We start from the raw sequence: 19,103 nt of genomic DNA on the forward strand, positions 1-19,103 counted from the left end.
TGCCCAAAAACAAACAAATCCGAGACAGAACCGAATAGTGCTAAATGCAATCTTGAGAGCGAAGAATAAAAGCAGGCATTAATGTTGTCAGCAGTAAGTACTGTGAATGAATGGGATGAGACAATTTTCAAACATGATACACAGCGCATGCGCCGACTCTGCACTGTTGTGAAAACATTTTTAGTGAAGGACATGTGAAGTTAAATGTTGGGTAAAAAATGAAACGAAATGTAATTGATAAGCAATGATCCACCAGAGACCAAGGTTCCCCGGAATAGTCTCCGAGATTTTTCGATGGATTTGTTACTCATCCTGGACATGAGTGCTGTAGTTTCATTTCACGAGGAACGTTGACTATTAGGCACTGTAACTTGGTTTTAACATCTTTTCTGCCGACTTGGTGGTAAACTCAGTTCCGTTAATTCTTCTTTGCTATTTTTTTGTCTTGAACTGATACTTTTAAAATCAATTACGAAAGTAACTTGGCCCCATATCTTCGTCTTACGTTCTTACTTAACGCTATATTATCAACATCTCTAATTCGTGCAAAATAGAAGTCCAAAGCTTCAGTCTATTTCTTAGAAAAAAAGAGAAAGGAAGGCCATGTTTGATTCATACGAATTGCGATACCATAATTAGAAGTAAAAAGATTACTCGCGATAGTCTAAATGATGAAAATAGCGCTATTAAGATATATCGAGTGACAGGCACTGTGGAGCTGCCAAAATGCGGGGAAATAGGTAATGAATACCGTTAGGTAGGTGAAAATAGCTGTTGTATATTAGCAATGACGTCAAAGAGGCGAATGCAAACGTAAACCTTCCCATGACTGCTAAACATCATAACTGACGCTAAGATCAAACTAAAAGATTCCTAAAACTGCTTTGGTACATCATATACACCCTGTTTTCTACTATTTCTTTCCAACCTACAACCATTTACCTCTTTGTTCTTTCAGTTTGATTTTTTTGTTAATATTTCTTGCCTCGGTATAGAGCGTCATTAGTGTAATTGGTGTTCTCAGGTGTCACGCAAGCTGGCCTTCGTTGAAGACGAGCTGGAAGTGGCTGAGGACCGAGTCAAGTCCGGAGATGCGTAAGTTCTGAACCGACACGTTGAGACTTAACGCTCAAGTACTGGCTAATACTTTGATTTTCACTGTCATTAGTCCGCTCCAGGAAACAACAAACATCAGGAACAAATACATACAAACTCAACAATAATTGAAGACGAATAATACAAATTAAATCAATATTATTGTGAACCTTATATGTCACAGGCTTATTGAAGTGATTATGAAATAGATACTAAGCTTAGAATCACGTCCAGCACATTAACATTTTTAATATACCAAGAAAGCCATGATATCATGATTTATTTCTTTTACTTGAACTGTCCTATTTCATGTAGTTTATCTTTTGAGAATATTCCGTTAGTAGAGTCCTGTAAGACAAGGTTCAACAATTGCGATTGTAACTCACAAGGTTTTCGTGTGACGTTCGGCATTTCACTCATTACTCTGAAATAGCACTGACTTTAATGATATTTAATGAATGTATTTGAATTATCATCTGCTACAGTCCCTGCTAATGTTGACACTTAACCCCTCTGTAGGTAGTTAATTTTTACTTCTGTTTCATAGAGCTGACAATCTCCGCCATAATTTGCTGCCAGCGTCGACATTGGCGTTTATGTAAAATATTAAATCTTGAGTGATAGTTCTAGGGCAATGGTATCTGGAGTTCGTTTTCACGACGCGTGTTATTCACGTTTATCACTCTTAATTTTCTACATTTTCACTAATTTCTCTCTGCTGTGCGGTGTTTTCAAATGTTTGTTAAATGTTTTAGTCTCCAACGACAGTTTATGAACATGCTTATACAAAGATCAGCGAATCTACTGTCAACTCCTTGTATCTGGGAAATCATTTGAAGTATATATCAGCACAATAAGTTTACGTGCTTGCATATAATTCTGTGATACACATTTTGATATCTATAGCAGTGTGACTTTATTTCTAACATAAAGAAATTCGTTTCATTTAGTACTTTATAAGGCTTGTAATTAAGTTATTCCATACTGATAGTACTTGGTCCTTTTACGGAACAATAATTTCTTTCTAATGTCGCTTGCAATGACTGTAGAAACAGTTACACTTAAGTCCTTCTTTTTTGACGTGTACACTGATTTTTGCACTTTCCCAATAGGTGGATGGTGACTGTTACTTGTTTCTCTATTTAAAATTAATGAGAGGATCCGTTTCCAAATCCCCTCCTGTTAAAAAAAAAGAGGTTACGAGGTTATACTGGGATCAGTAATTACTGTTTTCTTCAGCTAGGTATTCGATTCATCTTTTGCATTAACAAGTGCTAGGTTAGTTCAACATTGGTTAACTGAAATATCATAAAGAATTGTGGGGCCAGGAATATGAACCAACGAAATAATCCAACTAAATCTATCTCTGCAAGCTATCTGTTTCACATCTGTGGTTAGAAGGTGATTCTCTTCAAGTCATCACCTAAAGAAAAACAATACATTATCTACGGAGGAGCAATACTAATTGACAACAAAACTATTTTTTATAATGTATCTCAGAGAACTTAAGCAAATTAATGCGGTGTTATGAACAAGCTACAATGACAGATTTTATACGTCCTTAAGCACAGTACGAATCAGTACCCGTAGACATCTGATTAAATTAATAAATTAATGTGACGCTTTAACTATTTTAGATAATACTTTTAATTTGGATATTTACTCCTTTTCAGCAAGATCATGGAGCTTGAGGAAGAGTTGAAGGTCGTCGGCAACAGCTTGAAATCTCTGGAAGTATCAGAGGAGAAGGTAGGTGTCCAACAACGTAGCAATGTTCTTATTGATGTTGCGCTACATCCAAACATTTGTTCTGGAGTATGTTTTGGAAAAAATAGAGAGCTCACAGTTCCTGTTTCCCTTTCAGGCCAACCAGCGAGTAGAGGAGTACAAGAAGCAGATCAAGACCCTGACTGTCAAGCTAAAAGAGGTACGTCACAAGGATCACGGCCACTGGTCTTTAAGGTTATGAACTGATCTCGCTCACGAACTAGAGAACTCACAGCACATTAACTTTTTTTATCTCCTGCTCTAGGAATGTGTACCGATGTTTATGATATTTAATTATATACTGCGCCTATGACTCTCTGTTCAGTCAGGAAGGGAAGAAATTGCAGTGATCTAGTTTCTATATCCGACACACCCGAATTCTTTTGGAAAACAATAATATAGTTTTCGATTTTTGCTGTTCTTGTAATTTTTTGCTTATATGTACGATGTTTATCACTGATTTCATGACATCATTTTTGGTCTGGTCTTTAACACCTAGTCATTTAGTCATTCAGCAACCATTAGTTTCTAACGTCTTTCCATTGCCCAACGTTTTCAAATTCCTCATGATTCCTCTTCAAAACTTTAGCACGCTTCACATTCAGATAGTGTTGTGGCCCAAATATACAGCTTAAAAACTTTTTCTGAAGTTTGTGCTACCGTTGACATAAGCAGATTTTGTTTCGTGTTGCTTCCCTAGTTTCGTGTTTAACTAGTTAGCTTTAGCGTAGTTTCTACACCTCACACTTGTGAATTGTTCACATATTATGTTCTGTGTGTATTTTTTTCAGTTTAAAGCTTATTTTTATTTTTAATTTACCAGGAAAGTCTATGCCGTGTGTGCGAATTTTTTCTCCTCTGGCGCTTCTTTGATACACACGTGGAATAACAATAGTGATTTACGGGAACCACCTACTACCTCTTCCATTTCTCTCTACGTATTAATCCAGTCCGAAACATACGGGCGAGAGACTTAAAACTGTTAGTATTCTTACTAACGCATTATCCTCTAACGAATTTTCCCGAGGTTTCACTATTGAGTGAATCTACTGGTTCAGCTCCAGTTTTATGGAATTTTCCAGTTCCTCAAGTGCCCACCTCCCCCACATCAGTGATGTCAGTCATCACACAGATTTTCATCACCATTTGTTGCTCACAGTCTGCCTAGATCCTTATTTTACCGTTACCCCTGTTAAGTCGTTCTTTACATATATTGGCTCTCCACCTTTTTTGGTCCTCTCTTATTGTTTTTGTCACTACATAATTGTTTTGCACGTTCACCTTACCTATCAACTAGTACGTTTTCCTTCCTTATTCGTTTTCCCTTTCATCTTCCCCTTTAAAGCATCTGTCAATTCCTTTATCTCTCTAAAACATATGTAATATTTGTCTGTTTTCTGCACCACTTCTTAAAATTTCTACATTCTTATGTCTTTCTGTCCAATATATTCGCCTCAATATCAATATTTTGAAGGTCTCCAATCTGTCATCTTCCTTCCTCAGTGTCCACGTATATGTGCCGTACAAAACTACACTCCCATCCGAAAATTTTACTTTTTTTCTCTGTTGTCTGCTCAGTTTTCCTCATAGTGACTTCCTGCTGTTGAATGCTAGCTCAGCCATTGGAATTCTGCTTTTAAATTCTCGGATGCAAGTCATATCCTACTCTATTAAGGTGTCTAAGTATTCGAAATTTTTACTTGTTCATTTGGGTTCTGTTCTGATCTTAAGGTCATCATCTTTTCTTCTGCACTAATGCACTTATTCTTGGTTTTTGTTTTGCTATGAATTCTCATCCCATACACTTAGCATGTTGCAATCAGATCTTTTACCATTTGGTTTATTGTGATTTCATCCTCAGAGAAAAGCACGAGATGTTCAGTGAATTGTATACATTAAGTCATTTTCCCACCGACAGTATACCCTTATTCCCTTCGAAACATTGCTTTCAAATTTCCTCCAAATTTTTAGTGAACTTAGTGGAAGAAATACAGAATCCTAGTTTTATCCCTCTGTCTACTAGACTTTAATTTGTTATCTCGTCTCCAATTTGTACCTTGACTTTCTGCTCCATGTGTAGGTTCATGATTAGGCTTATATCTCACCAACCTACTTCTTTTTCTCTTAAAATTTGTAAGCTGTTTTCCAGTGTATTCTATTAAACGCTTTTTCCAAGTCGGCATAGACAGGTAAATTTCACTGTTTTTCTCTCTCTTGTTGATGTTAATAATAGTGTTGTATCTCTCATTCCTCTTCTGAAACGATATTGTTGTTAATCTATTTAGCTGTCTATTTTTGAGTACAATCTCCTTTACAGTACACTCTGTAACACTTAAACTGCATTTAGTATTATGCTGATGGTCCTGAATTTTTCACATTTATTAAAGGTACCGTTATCGTCGTAACAGGTCTTTTGACCATTCCCCATGCTCATACGATTCATTACAGAACAATGTAATCTCTTTTATTCCGTTACTTCCTGGATTCTTAAATAATTATTCTGGCAATTCTCTTAAATACTTATATTGGCAGGTCATCTGCTCTACTTAGTTTCCAATTTTTCATTTTATTAAGAGCCCTTCCCGCCTCGTCTTCCATTAAATGATACCCTTTTTCATATTCAATCATTGCTTGTTCATCTTAAACAGATATTCAACATTATTTTTGTTTTGGCTCATTTAGTTCTTCTACGTACTCTTATCACGTGTTTTTGATTACGAACTAGAATCCTGTCCCTATACCAATTATCAGTCCACTTTTGTTTCTCTTTTTTCCTTGAAACGCTATCTTTTTGACTTACCTATGCCTCAGTTGGTACTTACCTTGATCCTTCAACTTCTCTGTTTACTCACATTTTCCCCTCACCCATTTCTCTTTTACTTCCCCTGTCTCTCTTCCTAGTTCATCATTTAGTCTTCTACACATTCTTGTCGTTTCACCTGTTGCTATATTTTACCATTTCCTTCTCTCCTCTATCTTCCTCAGTTGATGTAGCTAACATCTACGTTTTCAATCAAACTTTTTGTGAATGAAACCCTTGACCAGAAAAGAAAGTGACAGGAGCGGGAGTCCTAGATGTCCAAGAAAAAATAGCATTTTTGACGCTCGTACGACGAGACATGAGCCATTTATGTTAGCATAGTTTCCATGTAGAGGGCTGGTACAGTGGCAAGAGTACAGAACAATAATCCGAGGGTGATGGGGTAGAATCCCTATGCGAAAACTTTTTAAAATTTGTTTTTATTCTCTGTTTTTACGTCACTTATACCGAAAATAAACGGAAATAATGCTGATTATATTCTATTTATTAATATTATCATAAAAGGCATGAAAAGGAAAGGCAAGGAAAGGTAAAGAAAGATTTTGGATTGCAAATAAATTTCCAGGAACTTTGCATTTAAAAGTATATGGCTCTATAATTTTACAGTTTATGTTTTATAATTGCTGGGGTAATATTCATCCTAAAAGCAGCGGCCGTAGTAATTTTCCCGGCATTTTGCACACGATATTAACGCTATATTTTTACAGTAACTTGGTTGTTTTGAAATTTCTATAGAAAAAAGGAGTTGGTTTACATTCGTAAAACGTTATCTCTCAACACACATTTGGGCAACAAACTACGCTTAAGGCATCACTTCGCCAGATATTTACGAGGATAACTGGTGATGTGCGGTGGAATGTATTTTGATGCAGTCTTCTCGGGATTTCTTGGAAATTTATTTTAAATTCAAAATTTCCTTCGCCTTTCCTTTTCAAGCCTTTCATTAAGTTGACACACAGTCAACACGGATTTAGAAAACATCGTTCTTGTGAAACAAAACTAGCTCTTTACTCACACGAAGTGCTGAGTGCTGTTGACGAGGGATTTCAAATTGATTCCGTGTTTCTAGATTTCCAGAAGGTTATTAAAATATACCACACAAGCAGCTTGTAATGAAATTGCTTGCTTATGGAATATCGTCTCAGTTATGTGACTGGACTTGCGACTTCCTGTTGGAGAGGTCATAGTTCGTAGTAATTGACGGAAAGTCATGGAGTAAAACAGAAGTGATTTCTGGCGTTCCCCCGAATAGTGTTATGGGCTCTTTGCTGTACCTTATCTATATAAATGATGTGGGAGACAATCTGAGCAGCCGTCTTCAGTTGTTGACAGATGATGCTGTCGTTTATCGACTAATAAAGTCATCAGAAGATCAAAATGAATTGCAAAACGATTTAAAATGGCTCTGAGCACTATGGGACTTAACACCTGAGGTCATCAGTCCCCTAGAACTGAGAACTACTTAGACCTAACTAACCTAAGGACATCACACACATCCATGCCCGAGGGAGGATTCGAACCTGCGACCGTTGCGGGCGCGCGGATCCAGACTGAAGGGCCTAGAACCGCTCGGCCACACCAGCCGGTGCAAAACGATTTAGAAAAGATATCTGTATGGTGCGAAAATTGGCAATTGACCCTAAATAACTAAAAGTGTGAGGTCATCCACATGAATGCTAAAAGAAATCCGTTGAACTTCGGTTACACGATAAATCAGTCAAATCTAAAGGCCATAAATTCAACTAAATACCTAGGAATTACAATTACCAACAACTTAAATTGGAAGGAACACGTAGAAAATGTTGTGGGGAAGCCTAACCAAAGACTGAGTTTTATTGGCAGTTAGAAAATGTAAATCTACTAAAGAGACAGCCTACACACCGCTTGTCCGTCCTCTTTTAGAATACTGGTGCGTGGAGTGGGATCCTTACCAGAGAGGATTAACGAAGTACATCGAGAAAGTTCAAAGAAGGGCAGGACGTTTTGTATTATCGCGAAATAGGGGAGAGAGTGTCACTGAAATGATGCAGGATTTGTGATGGCCAGCATTAAAACACAGGCGTTTTTTCTTGCAGCGGAATCTTCTCGCGAACGATAAGCCCTCTGCCTGGCGTTTAAATGTGATTAGCAGAGTATCCCTGTAGACGTAGATGTAGATATTAATTGAAAAAATATATTAAGCATTTTTTGGTTTATTTGCAAAGAACTGTAAAAATTATAAGAATAAAAGGAAATAAAAGTTTTCTGGTAGAAACTCGATCCACTGCCCTCGGATTACCGTTCCGTTCTCTTTCTGCTGCGCCAACTGCTGGTGGAAAACAACCCTAACATAAACACATGCCTATCAGGTCCATGCTAAAATTGCTATTCTTTTTATGCTTCCCAATCTGTAGCTCTCGCTTCTGTCACTTTCATTTCTGACCAACGTCTACCATCAATATGGACAAAATCGGTTATGACGAGTACTCGCTGTCCCATTGTAAGTAAAGATCACAGAAACAAAATATGATATTAGTTACGTGTATCATCTGTTTATTAAAATGGTAAGGCTGTTGCCGTTAAAATACTGTGTGTGTGTGTGTGTGTGTGTGTGCGTACGCGCGCGTTGTTTTTAGCTTTTTAGCGAGCCAAGTGGATGTCTGCAGTCAATGGTATAAAGTTGTGCTGGTGTGCCTATGTTCCAGGCGGAGGCCCGTGCCGAGTTCGCCGAGAAGACGGTCAAGAAGCTGCAGAAGGAGGTGGACAGGCTGGAAGGTACACACAGCGCATCTGTTCATTCCACACTCTGCTCCCTAGCGCCCTCTGCCGCTACGCCCCCAGTGGTAGCGACAACTCCGGATCGCACAAGCCGAAATATGGCATTTTTAGGACTGGGTGACATGACTACCCTGAACACATCCTTCTTTTTTTTATGCATATTCGATTTGTGAATCATGAGTTGCTTTTTACTGTAAAGTTAGCGAATATCAGCTGCCAACACGATCTGTTTCTATTAACGGTTGGTAATTTCATATGTACGGATGTAGTGGAAAGCCAGAGATGTAACAAATCGTATTCCATGAAATCGTACTCCTTATACATTTGTTCTAAAGGACTAGAGAAGCTAAAGCCGAATCCCGAAACGAGTCACTACCACTGGGAACTGTGTAAAATATGTGATATCCATTGTACATAAACAATTCTCATCACTGCGGCTAGCTAATGTGTATTTAGAATTTCTTATTTTCTCCAGTGAACTTGCAAGTGGATTCTGCAAGATACCCACCCCCGTGTCATAAAAACAGAGGCCTCCGTTTGGTCACCGTAGGGAGATATACGAGTTTGTTCCCGTAATGAAAAAGTTTCGCTGTATTTAAAAATGATTTCATTTAAGAGTTAGTGGCTTTAAAACCAGAATGCAGGAAACTTGTCGACAGGTATTGCGAACGTAGCTGTTCAACAACAGATTTCAGCGATAGTATTGTGATATTCTAATTATTCGTAAACCAGTTCCTCAGAGTATCAGCGAACTGTAATTCTCGAATTCCGTTGGGTTTTAACGGTAACTATGTCTGTTTTTCGTTGTAGCATAACTTCAATATCGCGTAATTGTATCTGGTGCTATATCTTGAAAGCTACCCTACCTAAAATCATCCACGTGATCGAGATAACAAATCTCAGCGGACACAGTATTAGTCACTCCATTTAAGTCGCACAGTGGTCGCTCTGGAGCTCTGTAGATTGTGAAGATCTCGTGGCAGACGGTCATGTCACCCTCTAATGCTAACGTAAATCACGGCAGTTAAGTGGTGTGTACGTGGCAGTCGATTGTACGCAATCAGCGGAGTTAGAAAGGTTGACGTGGATACGTGACAGAAGGGCAGACAGGATCCATCGTGTTTGGACGTTCCCATGACCAGAAAGTGAATTAAGTTCCACAAATTGTAGACGTATCAACGTCGACTGTCCAACTTGTCTACAAGGAATGGTTTACCAAGTAACACAGTGTCAGAGCAATGGCCGTAATAAGACGCCGGCAGAGGAAGTGACAGTGACCGGAGACACAAGTCACACTTAGCCACTGACATTGCTGTATTTAGTGAATGGACATCAATGTCAATCAGTTGCGAAGCGGAATTCTGGAGGGCACTGCATGCTACGGACATCTGGATCCTGATACATCTCTAAGGGCCACTGACTGCAGTCGTACATGCAGCTGCACATCTTCAATGGATCAGAAAAACTGGACAGTATTTGCTTGGGTGCGTGTGGTACGCCATGACAGGTCTGAATATTGCCTCTTTTAAATTCACAATATACATAAATGACCTGGTGGATGACATCGGAAGTTCACTGAGGCTTTTTGCAGATGATGCTGTGGTGTATCGAGAGGTTGTAACAATGGAAAATTGTACTGAAATGCAGGAGGATCTGCAGCGAATTGACGCATGGTGCAGGGAATGGCAACTGAATCTCAATGTAGACAAGTGTAATGTGCTGCGAATACACAGAAAGATAGATCCTTTATCATTTAGCTACAAAATAGCAGGTCAGCAACTGGAAGCAGTTAATTCCATAAATTATCTGGGAGTACGCATTAGGAGTGATTTAAAATGGAATGATCGTATAAAGTTGATTGTCGGTAAAGCAGATGCCAGACTGAGATTCATTGGAAGAATCCTAAGGAAATGCAATCCGAAAACAAAGGAAGTAGGTTACAGTACGCTTGTTCGCCCACTGCTTGAATACTGCTCAGCAGTGTGGGATCCGTACCAGATAGGGTTGATACAAGACATAGAGAACATCCAACGGAGAGCAGCGCGCTTCGTTACAGGATCATTTAGTAATCGCGAAAGCGTTACGGAGATGATAGATAAACTCCAGTGGAAGACTCTGCAGGAGAGACGCTCAGTAGCTCGGTACGGGCTTTTGTCAAAGTTTCGAGAACATACCTTCACCGAAGAGTCAAGCAGTATATTGCTCCCTCCTACGTATATCTCGCGAAGAGACCATGAGGATAAAATCAGAGAGATTAGAGCCCACACAGAGGCATACCGACAATCCTTCTTTCCACGAACAATACGAGACTGGAATAGAAGGGAGAACCGATAGAGGTACTGAAGGTACCCTCCGCCACACACCGTCAGGTGGCTTGCGGAGTATGGATGTAGATGTAGATAGATGTGATACAAGGCGTTGAGTACATCGACGGCCGTGAAGTGTCAGAGTGGTGAGTGGTGGGCTGGAGGGCCTCGTGGAAACACAGTTGACAGTAAAGAAAGACTCCAATTCAAGACGCATCACAACTGAGCGAGCCAGAAAAGTCTCTTTGCTGTCCATGGCCGGCGCTGAAGTGTGGGCAGCGGGTTCTGCCCTGAATGCTGAGAAGGTGCCGTGCAATGATGATGACAGGCCTGCAGTAGGCTTGCAGCCTTTCGAGGACACGGCCATTGACGTCAGTGGCGAGCTACTTCCCTCGGCGGCGTGGAGACCTGGTGACCCTCGCTCTGCGCACGTCACTGCGGCGGCATGTGGAGAAGGGTTGACTCGCTCCCCTCTGGCAGCAAACGGGTGGCAGCTGCCGCTGAGGCGCCAAATCCCATTAGGGACTCAGCGTCGGCGGCAGCAGGCGTGGACGACAAGTCATGCGGCTATGGCTCCAAGTCCAGTGAAGGACTTAGTGCTGGCGGAATACATAGTCCGGTGTAGAGCTCATGGCTGCTGCTATTCCCCCTGTCCACTCGCTGTCCGGATTAGGCGTTATAGTGGAGCTGCTGGTTCCCGGCGACGAAAAGTCCCCTTACCTCAATATTTATACATGTTTATATGCCTCTGCTGCTCATTTGTTTCGCAAAAACCTGCTACCTAGTCACATCGCCCATAACTGGAGACTTGGCCTGGTGTGGTGACGTCGACCCACTTGCTGTATGATTACTGCCGTCTGGTGCAGTCTGTTGCTGCATCCAGAGAGCCATTTGAACCATTTGACAGAGGTGAAAATGATTGATAATTAACGTGGGTATACAAACTATACATTTGCATGACGACTTCCGGTGTTACCGCATCTTATCCCCTACGTCGCTATCACCTATTTTCTCGTAAGCGTTTTCTCGTTGGCATAAAGAATGAGATTTGCGACATGTATACCAGTGCAGAAACCCAGCTATATTCTCCTCACAATCCCCTTGAATGTTTGTTATTGTGACACACATGTCGCTATCTCAGTGCCCACCAGCAATACTTCGCGCAGCTTCCTCACCACTTCTTATTATTTTTGCTAAAGAATTATTAATGTTGCTCAAAGTATGAGTAGGACACTACAGCCACTCAAGGCATTTAGGCCATCATATGTGGAAGGTGTACTTTAGGTACAGATCGTTCTGTGATGTTTCAGGGGCGTTTTCTGTACCATAGCTTGGGGCTATTCATTCAGATTACTGACACAGTGAAGCAGGACGTTTAACATCCTCAGTGAGTTTGTCTTTGCTCCCACATCTTTTTGGCGAGTATGTTGTGGACACCTGTCTTCCAAGACATCAACAGCCGTGTTCATAGAGTTGCACACATGCATTCCCGGTTCGAGGAACGTCTAAACGCTTATTACAACTCGACCAGCCCGCTAAATCAACCAGTTTTAATGCCACAGATTATGTATGGTGTTATTTGCAACAGCAAGAGAAACCTAGGAAAGAATATTCCTGCAATTTGGTAGCTCTACGACGTCTAATTAGGAATGAGTGGCTTCTGCTGAAGATGGATAACCAGAAAAACTTGCAGACTCTCGACTGTGTATAGTAGTGGATGGTCGGAACGCAGCCAAAGATGATTATCAATTATAAGTGAAATAACCTTTGGCTGCAGGGATGGTTTTATAACTTTCTTTTACCACGCGTTCGATATCAGGACTGCCAGTCCTAAGTTCAGATGCACCTTAACTAAACATCTAACAGATGTTATGTATTTTTTTCTGCATCACAGTTGGCTGTCAAGTGAATGGTAAGTGTGCATGCCCCACGTGCACAGTACCACACAAAATGACAGCTCGCTAGAGGCAACAGAGTACAGTCCGCAAACTACAGTCTGTTGCTGACGAGTGAGGTGTTATTTTGTGTGGTATTGTAACATGGGGCTTGTAATCTTATGATTCGGTTGACAGCCGGCAGTGATCCAGAAAAACAACAGCTAACATCAGTGAGACGTGCATTTAAGGCTCATCTAAAATTAGGACTGGTAGTCCCGATATCGATGTGTAATAAAAAAGTTATGAAACCATTCTTGCAGCCAGAGGCTATTTTATTTATGGTTGCCTGTAGACTGTCATCAACGTCGAACGGATGCCATTATCAAGGGCAAAGATTCTGTTTAAAGGCATCAGCGTGATGATTCTTGGAGGGTGACTATCTTTTGGTATGCTCTGATGACCTTAGTGCTCAAACAGTGTGACGCAAGGATACTAATATCACCCATGATACGTCGTAATACCTGTACGGGAACAAACTGAGGTTTCTGCTCCCGCCGGAGACCAAACGGAGGTGCTCAGCATCCCGCATCACACAGACGAGATGCGTAGTCCTGAAGAGGACCGTTTCGGGGCGTTCCTAGCCACGAGGATGCATTCCGGCATCGGAAAAGTAGTACGTAGTGGTAGTGTGTGGCTGTAGAAGAGAGCTAACACGTGTAGAGTAGCGAGCAAGTAGTCGCACCCATCTCAAGTAGTTGTTAACCAAATTGCGAGGTAGAATGCTGATCGCTATCTGCGAGCGTATGCCTTTGTCTACAATGCATGTGTAGTTGTAGTCTATGTGATGCCTATTTCCTGTAGTTTCTTAGTGCAATTTGTCCGTAATTAGCTGTGAAGTACCAAGTATGAACAGTTATTATACCGATGAACCTGGAGTGATTGATCAGGAGTCTGATGTACTGTGATTCAAATAATGTATGGACTCCACTAACATTTATTGTTATTATTACTTAGCAGTTTCATTCCTTAGTTTCTGTTTGTTGGGCCACGACAGTTAGGCTATAACACCTCACAGAAATGCCACATATTCATACTATGTATCATAATGATCGTGGCATCTGCCACAAGGAAAGATAGAGTTTCTTAAGTTTGCTTTAGGAGAGGATTGCCTTTGCAAGTATTCGAGTACAGGGCATCTACGGATTTCAGATTAGGATTACGAAAATTATATGACAAATGGTTGCGTAAACACTCAGATATACATTGTTAGGGTATGTAGTCATATTGAAACTACGAAATACTGCACTGTAGCGTGTCCTGTGTGAACTGCTGCGTATGAAATCTTACTAATTCCACTTGCTGCAAGCATTGTTTCAGACAGGGAATAACAAACGATATGACCTTTATGCTGGCATTCCGACAGATGTGGAAGGTCAAAGATGTTTTATCTGGGCTGCAGTTCAGTAGGATATGAAAGATTAAAGTCGTAAAAAATTGGCAAACAATGCTGTACAACCGCAATAAAGTCATAAGATGATCAACTGACTCTTTTATTGGAACATGTTACGTGTTTCGGGATTACACCAATCTTCAGACGTCACAAACTTGAACTCCTTAGTATCGAACCAGGCGTACAGCCTTGACAACTCAAAGAAAGTGTCCAATAACATGTAACTATAAATGCAACAAAAGCAGTCTTGAAGCAGAGCAGCAATTGAACATCTCATGACTTTATTGGGTTGTAAGGCATTGGTTGCCAAGTATTAACATAAAAATGATCGCAGGCCTCAGACGGGATTTGATGTCCTGTATATCACAAAGTTGTAAACCCTTGCTTAGATTTTTCAGACAAAACGACTTTTTCGTCTATCATGCAAGACCAACAACCACGATGTAGACTGCGAACTTTAACTGTTCACTACTTAAGAGACTTCCCACGACAGAGCTATCAATATTTACAGGCGTTTTCCCTTCTTCCCCGAGAAAACTGCGAGTTAGCTCGAATTACTTTCAAATGCCGGAGAAATGTTTATTTCCTAAAAAGAAATAATATTCATGGACGGCTACGAAGTCTTTCACTGCGAGATTCCCAGTTAACTTGCCGCGTCAAGTTCGGATAAAATACCAGATTTCGATGGCTGCCTCCATTATCGTCATCAGCCGCGGAAGAGGTCAGTAAAATCATCAAAATCTTGGGATTTTATCAGATTTTGACGTGGCAATTTGAGGATCTTTATCCAGTATTCACATAACTTTATTTCTATTAGCGGCTGTACCATGCTGAAATTTTATCCTGAAGTCCGACACTGCGAGGATCAAGATCTTGTGTTATCTGTGGCTCCGAAACTCAGCCACTGAATCTGCTCAGTCATGTTGAATGTCAGGTTTCTCCACAGCTTCTTTAACTGCTCGATAACTGAGATATAACTGTGAGCTCAATAACTCAGGATCAGTTACCAATCAATGCGGGTATGATATAAAATGGAGGATCGGTTTGTCTACATACGACGATCACACAGAACACATAAATCTGCCAAAAATACAAAGCATTGGGCCCTGTGTAAGTCTATCCATGTTTTATCATGTGTAATGCTCCTTTATGCAGAATATAGATGTATTTGAAACTCAATGTGCTATAGTCTAACTGTCATGGACCAATCATCATAATACATTTTACCATAAGACAAAGAAATATTTCATTAGTAATGAAATGGAGTCCATAGGCTCCCAGTATCAAACCACCAATTCTACATCCCTGAACGATCTTCCTAAGTTCGTCGGTGGAGTTAGCTTTTACCTTGTGCGTCTTGTAGTACTTGTAGTTAAGTAGATCTGTAGTATTGATTCACCTTGTAGAAATTGTTGTACCTAACAAATTAGCTTTTCTGTTTATACTTTGTCTAATACTTGTAGTTTTGTCAACGTGTGCTTGTACGTGGAGCTTCGAATATGTTATTGCATTGTTGGAAATGTCATATTTACTTGTGTCGTCATAAACGCTTTGCTATTTGCCATAGCCTGTGTATTGTGTGCAGTTGCGCCAGATGTAACGCTCCTGGCTTCACTAACTGTCGGCATTGCTTGCTTCGTGTTCCAGACAACCTATTCAACGAGAAGGAGAAATACAAGTCGATTACCGACGACTTGGACTCCACGTTTGCCGAGCTTACAGGATATTAAACAAAAAAAAATATCGCCTCCAAAACAAACAAAAAAAAGTTGCACATGCAAATGTCTGTTACTTGTCTACACGTCTCCGTTCTTCTCTCACAACAACAACAAAAATGTGTTACTGTTCTGTCCGACTTAACAACGCATTGTGTGTGTTTTGTGCTGTTGCCAAAAAAAGACTTTTCCGGGTGATGCAAACAAAAAAAGACGGACTATTAACTGCTGCTGCCTCGTGAGGACTGCTGCAAGAAGGTAGTAAGCTTTCTTTATGCCATATCACATATATAATTTTTAAAATATTTGCAACTCTCTTTTTTTGTACATCTTCTTAGACAAATCTTTTAAAATTGTAGTCATATTCTATTACTCTTTGCTTTGACATCTGTAAGCCTATACATAACTATCTTTTGCTAGTACGTAACACTAAAATAGCTGCTTTCATATAATGATAACTGTAGTTTTCATTTATTAATAATATTGATCTGTAGTTAATATAGCTTAGAGTGCTTCAGTAGATAACTAGACTCTTCCTTCTCTTATGCATAGATCTTAGTTTCATTACTTACTGTATGGTCTTGTATTACAATTTACTCTGCAACAAGCTAAGTTAAAAGAATAATACTTTCCAACAAACCACAGTAAAAAAAAAGACGGATAGCCATAGCAACCTCTGCAGCAAGCTTGTTTCAGGTGCTCACATGTCAAGTGCGTCCGGCGTGGCTTCACGAATATGGTTCTGCTTGAGCTTGCAAATTGTTTGTCTGCTTCACTTCACATGGACTTTCACAGCTTGCAATGGTACCCCGCTTTCGTACTGTCAACATTTCAGACACAAAACTTTCTCCAGACAGGTCAACAAACTCTCTGTGGTATGAAGTCATTGCTAACCTGTTAGCTATGTTTACCTATGAATTTAGCCTCTATTCCACCGATAGTCGTGTGGTTCGCGGACTCAATACGTCGCACATATTCGTTACACAAAAGTTTCTCTCCGTGCAGATGTAGCTATACAGAAGAACGGCACCGACGTCTAGGCCATGCTTACATAGTAGTAACTCCTCCCAGGCAGACTTTCGTCACGGGATGCTTTATGTGGACGGCATTCATCTATGTGTGTCAACTGTGAGAAGACTTCCGTCCCCAAACTTCATCTCTCTTCCAGCCTGCAGACAGCCACACTAATTGGAAGTCAAGACAATGAAAGGTGGACTAAAAATAAAAACCGGACACGTGCGAGTAGGATTTGCGCTCTGAGCGTTCCGTAATTACGTATAATAGACAGTTCATTTATAGGTTTAGACGAGTGAGTTTGCGAGACGTAATGTGTGACATAAAGGGCAGTATACTTTGATCTCATTAATTTAGAAGTTCACATTTCTTACACACAACGCCAAGGGACCGTCGACCCTAGTATTTGACATAAATTTCAACTTTATACTCTTATTCGTCACTACTGAAAAAAAGTGGGTCTTAACAGACAGCCAGCCAAACGGACAACAAAGTATTCCTATTGGGGTTCCGTTTTTACTGACTGAGATACGGAATTCTAAAAAAAAAAAAAAAAAAAAAAAAAAAAAAAAAAAAAAAAAAAAAAAAAACATTGTCCGCTGCCTGTACACGTAATAATAAAGAGAGTGAACTTGATGGTATCCGAATACAAGATTAGTTGTGAACACCTTGAATATATCACTTTGTATAGGAGTCAGGGGTAATGCTACGTAGCAATATGAAACAGGACGATCGCTTATAATCAGCATTAGGGAAGGTCAGTGGAAAACGGATTTGTTGTACAGAACCTGGGAAACTGCAATGCATCTGTAAACGAAATTACATAAGAGGCGCCAGTGTGATCAATTCCAGATTATTGGTTCGAGTTTTAGTGTCCCTATCAAATTGACGTGGCAATAGACATCGAAAAAATTCAAAGGCGCGTTGCTAAATTCTTAACAGGTCGCAATAGCTGGCACGGGATGGTTACAGTAATAGTAGTGGAATTCGAGTGAAGAAATGTGATGTGCTTGTCGCGAAACATTGTTGAATAAATTTTGAGAAGAAGATTGTGAGACTGTTACGCTGTCGCTACCGCATATCTCACATAGGGACCATGAGAATAAGAGATTCAGGTGCCTACATAGGTACATTAACAGTCATCTTTCCGCTCTCTCGATATAAAAACGGAGCAGGACAACAAATCAATAATATTTGTACGAAGTACCGACGTTGTGACGTTTGCAGGTGGTTCAACACGTCGCTCTCAGTAAAACCAAGGAGATGATAAGATCTGCAGAGGATGGAAGGCTTCGGGCAATACGAAGGCTATTCTGAAAGCTAGGTCCTATCGGTCGCAAAATTGCAACCACAGTGAAAATCAAAAATGATTTTTTTTTCTGCAACAGTTAGATACATCCTCCAGCTACATCCTACATAATCGCCGCACTGACGTAGACATTGGTCTTAGCGTTGTACCAGCTTCACAATCCCTCGTCATAGAAGGCAGCCACGTGTGCTTTCCGTCACTTCTGTACGTTGGTCTGCAGTTCGTTTCCTGTGCCCAAATGTCGTCATGGCCAGCGGCTCATGTAAGCAGAGATGGACATCAGAGGGAGCCAAGTTCGGGCTCTATGGTGGGTGTTGAAACACTTGCCATCGAAAACGCTTCAGGGGCATCGTCATTGCCTCTGAAGAGTGCGGCCGAGAATTGTCGCGAAGAAGGATGGGCTTGTTCTTCGCACTTGATAATTACCTAAATGTTTCAACCGATTGTAGCCACTGAAGCAAATAATTGCAACTGGATTAGACAGTTTCCTCGGTTTCTATATGTGCAATAAAATTTGACTTTCGACGTTCGTAAAATTATAAAAAAAGATGTAATAAATATTTTCCTTCATGGTGCGCCTTAGCGTTTGATGTGATATTGACATCTAAGCTGCAATGTATCTGGTATCAGAGATAGAACTGTCAAACTGAGTCAATAACAACGTTCTAGCATTTGTGCTTTACAAACGTGACATTCAAGTCTCTACAAGAGTTCAGTTTCATGTTTCGCCAAATACAATATACCTCGCTGGTCAATAAACATGAATGTATCGAATTTGACAAACTAAACATTGCACTGCCACTTACATTCATTTTTAATGTCTGATCCTATAGATTACACATGTTAATGGTTTTTGACCAACAGGTAACATAATATCTGATAAAATTGGAATATTATCTATTAACAAAAAGAAAAGCTCAACCCGGTCCTGAAAACGGGTTCTGCTTTCCTTTTTAGAAATAAACAATTTTTGCAACTGTAGCGGATTTTAT

At 40.2% G+C, this 19,103-nt stretch overlaps 1 protein-coding gene across 2 annotated transcripts in view; it reads left to right on the forward strand.

The window, feature by feature from the left end:
* The window catches only part of LOC126094979 (tropomyosin-1), a 112,666-nt gene that overhangs the window by 56,993 nt on the left and 36,570 nt on the right, over nt 1–19,103 (forward strand). The window contains exons 6-10 of one of the 2 annotated variants that reach the window (XR_007521901.1): nt 1,025–1,095; nt 2,769–2,844; nt 2,960–3,022; nt 8,368–8,437; nt 15,721–16,046. Coding sequence is in view for 1 of the 2 variants with exons in the window: in XM_049909634.1 (XP_049765591.1) it covers nt 1,025–1,095; nt 2,769–2,844; nt 2,960–3,022; nt 8,368–8,437 (280 nt within the window). In the remaining variant the exon portion in view is untranslated. The remainder of the gene's footprint in view (nt 1–1,024; nt 1,096–2,768; nt 2,845–2,959; nt 3,023–8,367; nt 8,438–15,720; nt 16,047–19,103) is intronic. The other variant, XM_049909634.1, reaches the window with a different exon arrangement.

Source organism: Schistocerca cancellata, chromosome 8, assembly GCF_023864275.1.
Source record: "Schistocerca cancellata isolate TAMUIC-IGC-003103 chromosome 8, iqSchCanc2.1, whole genome shotgun sequence".
In the NCBI taxonomy this organism is placed as follows: domain Eukaryota; kingdom Metazoa; phylum Arthropoda; class Insecta; order Orthoptera; family Acrididae; genus Schistocerca; species Schistocerca cancellata.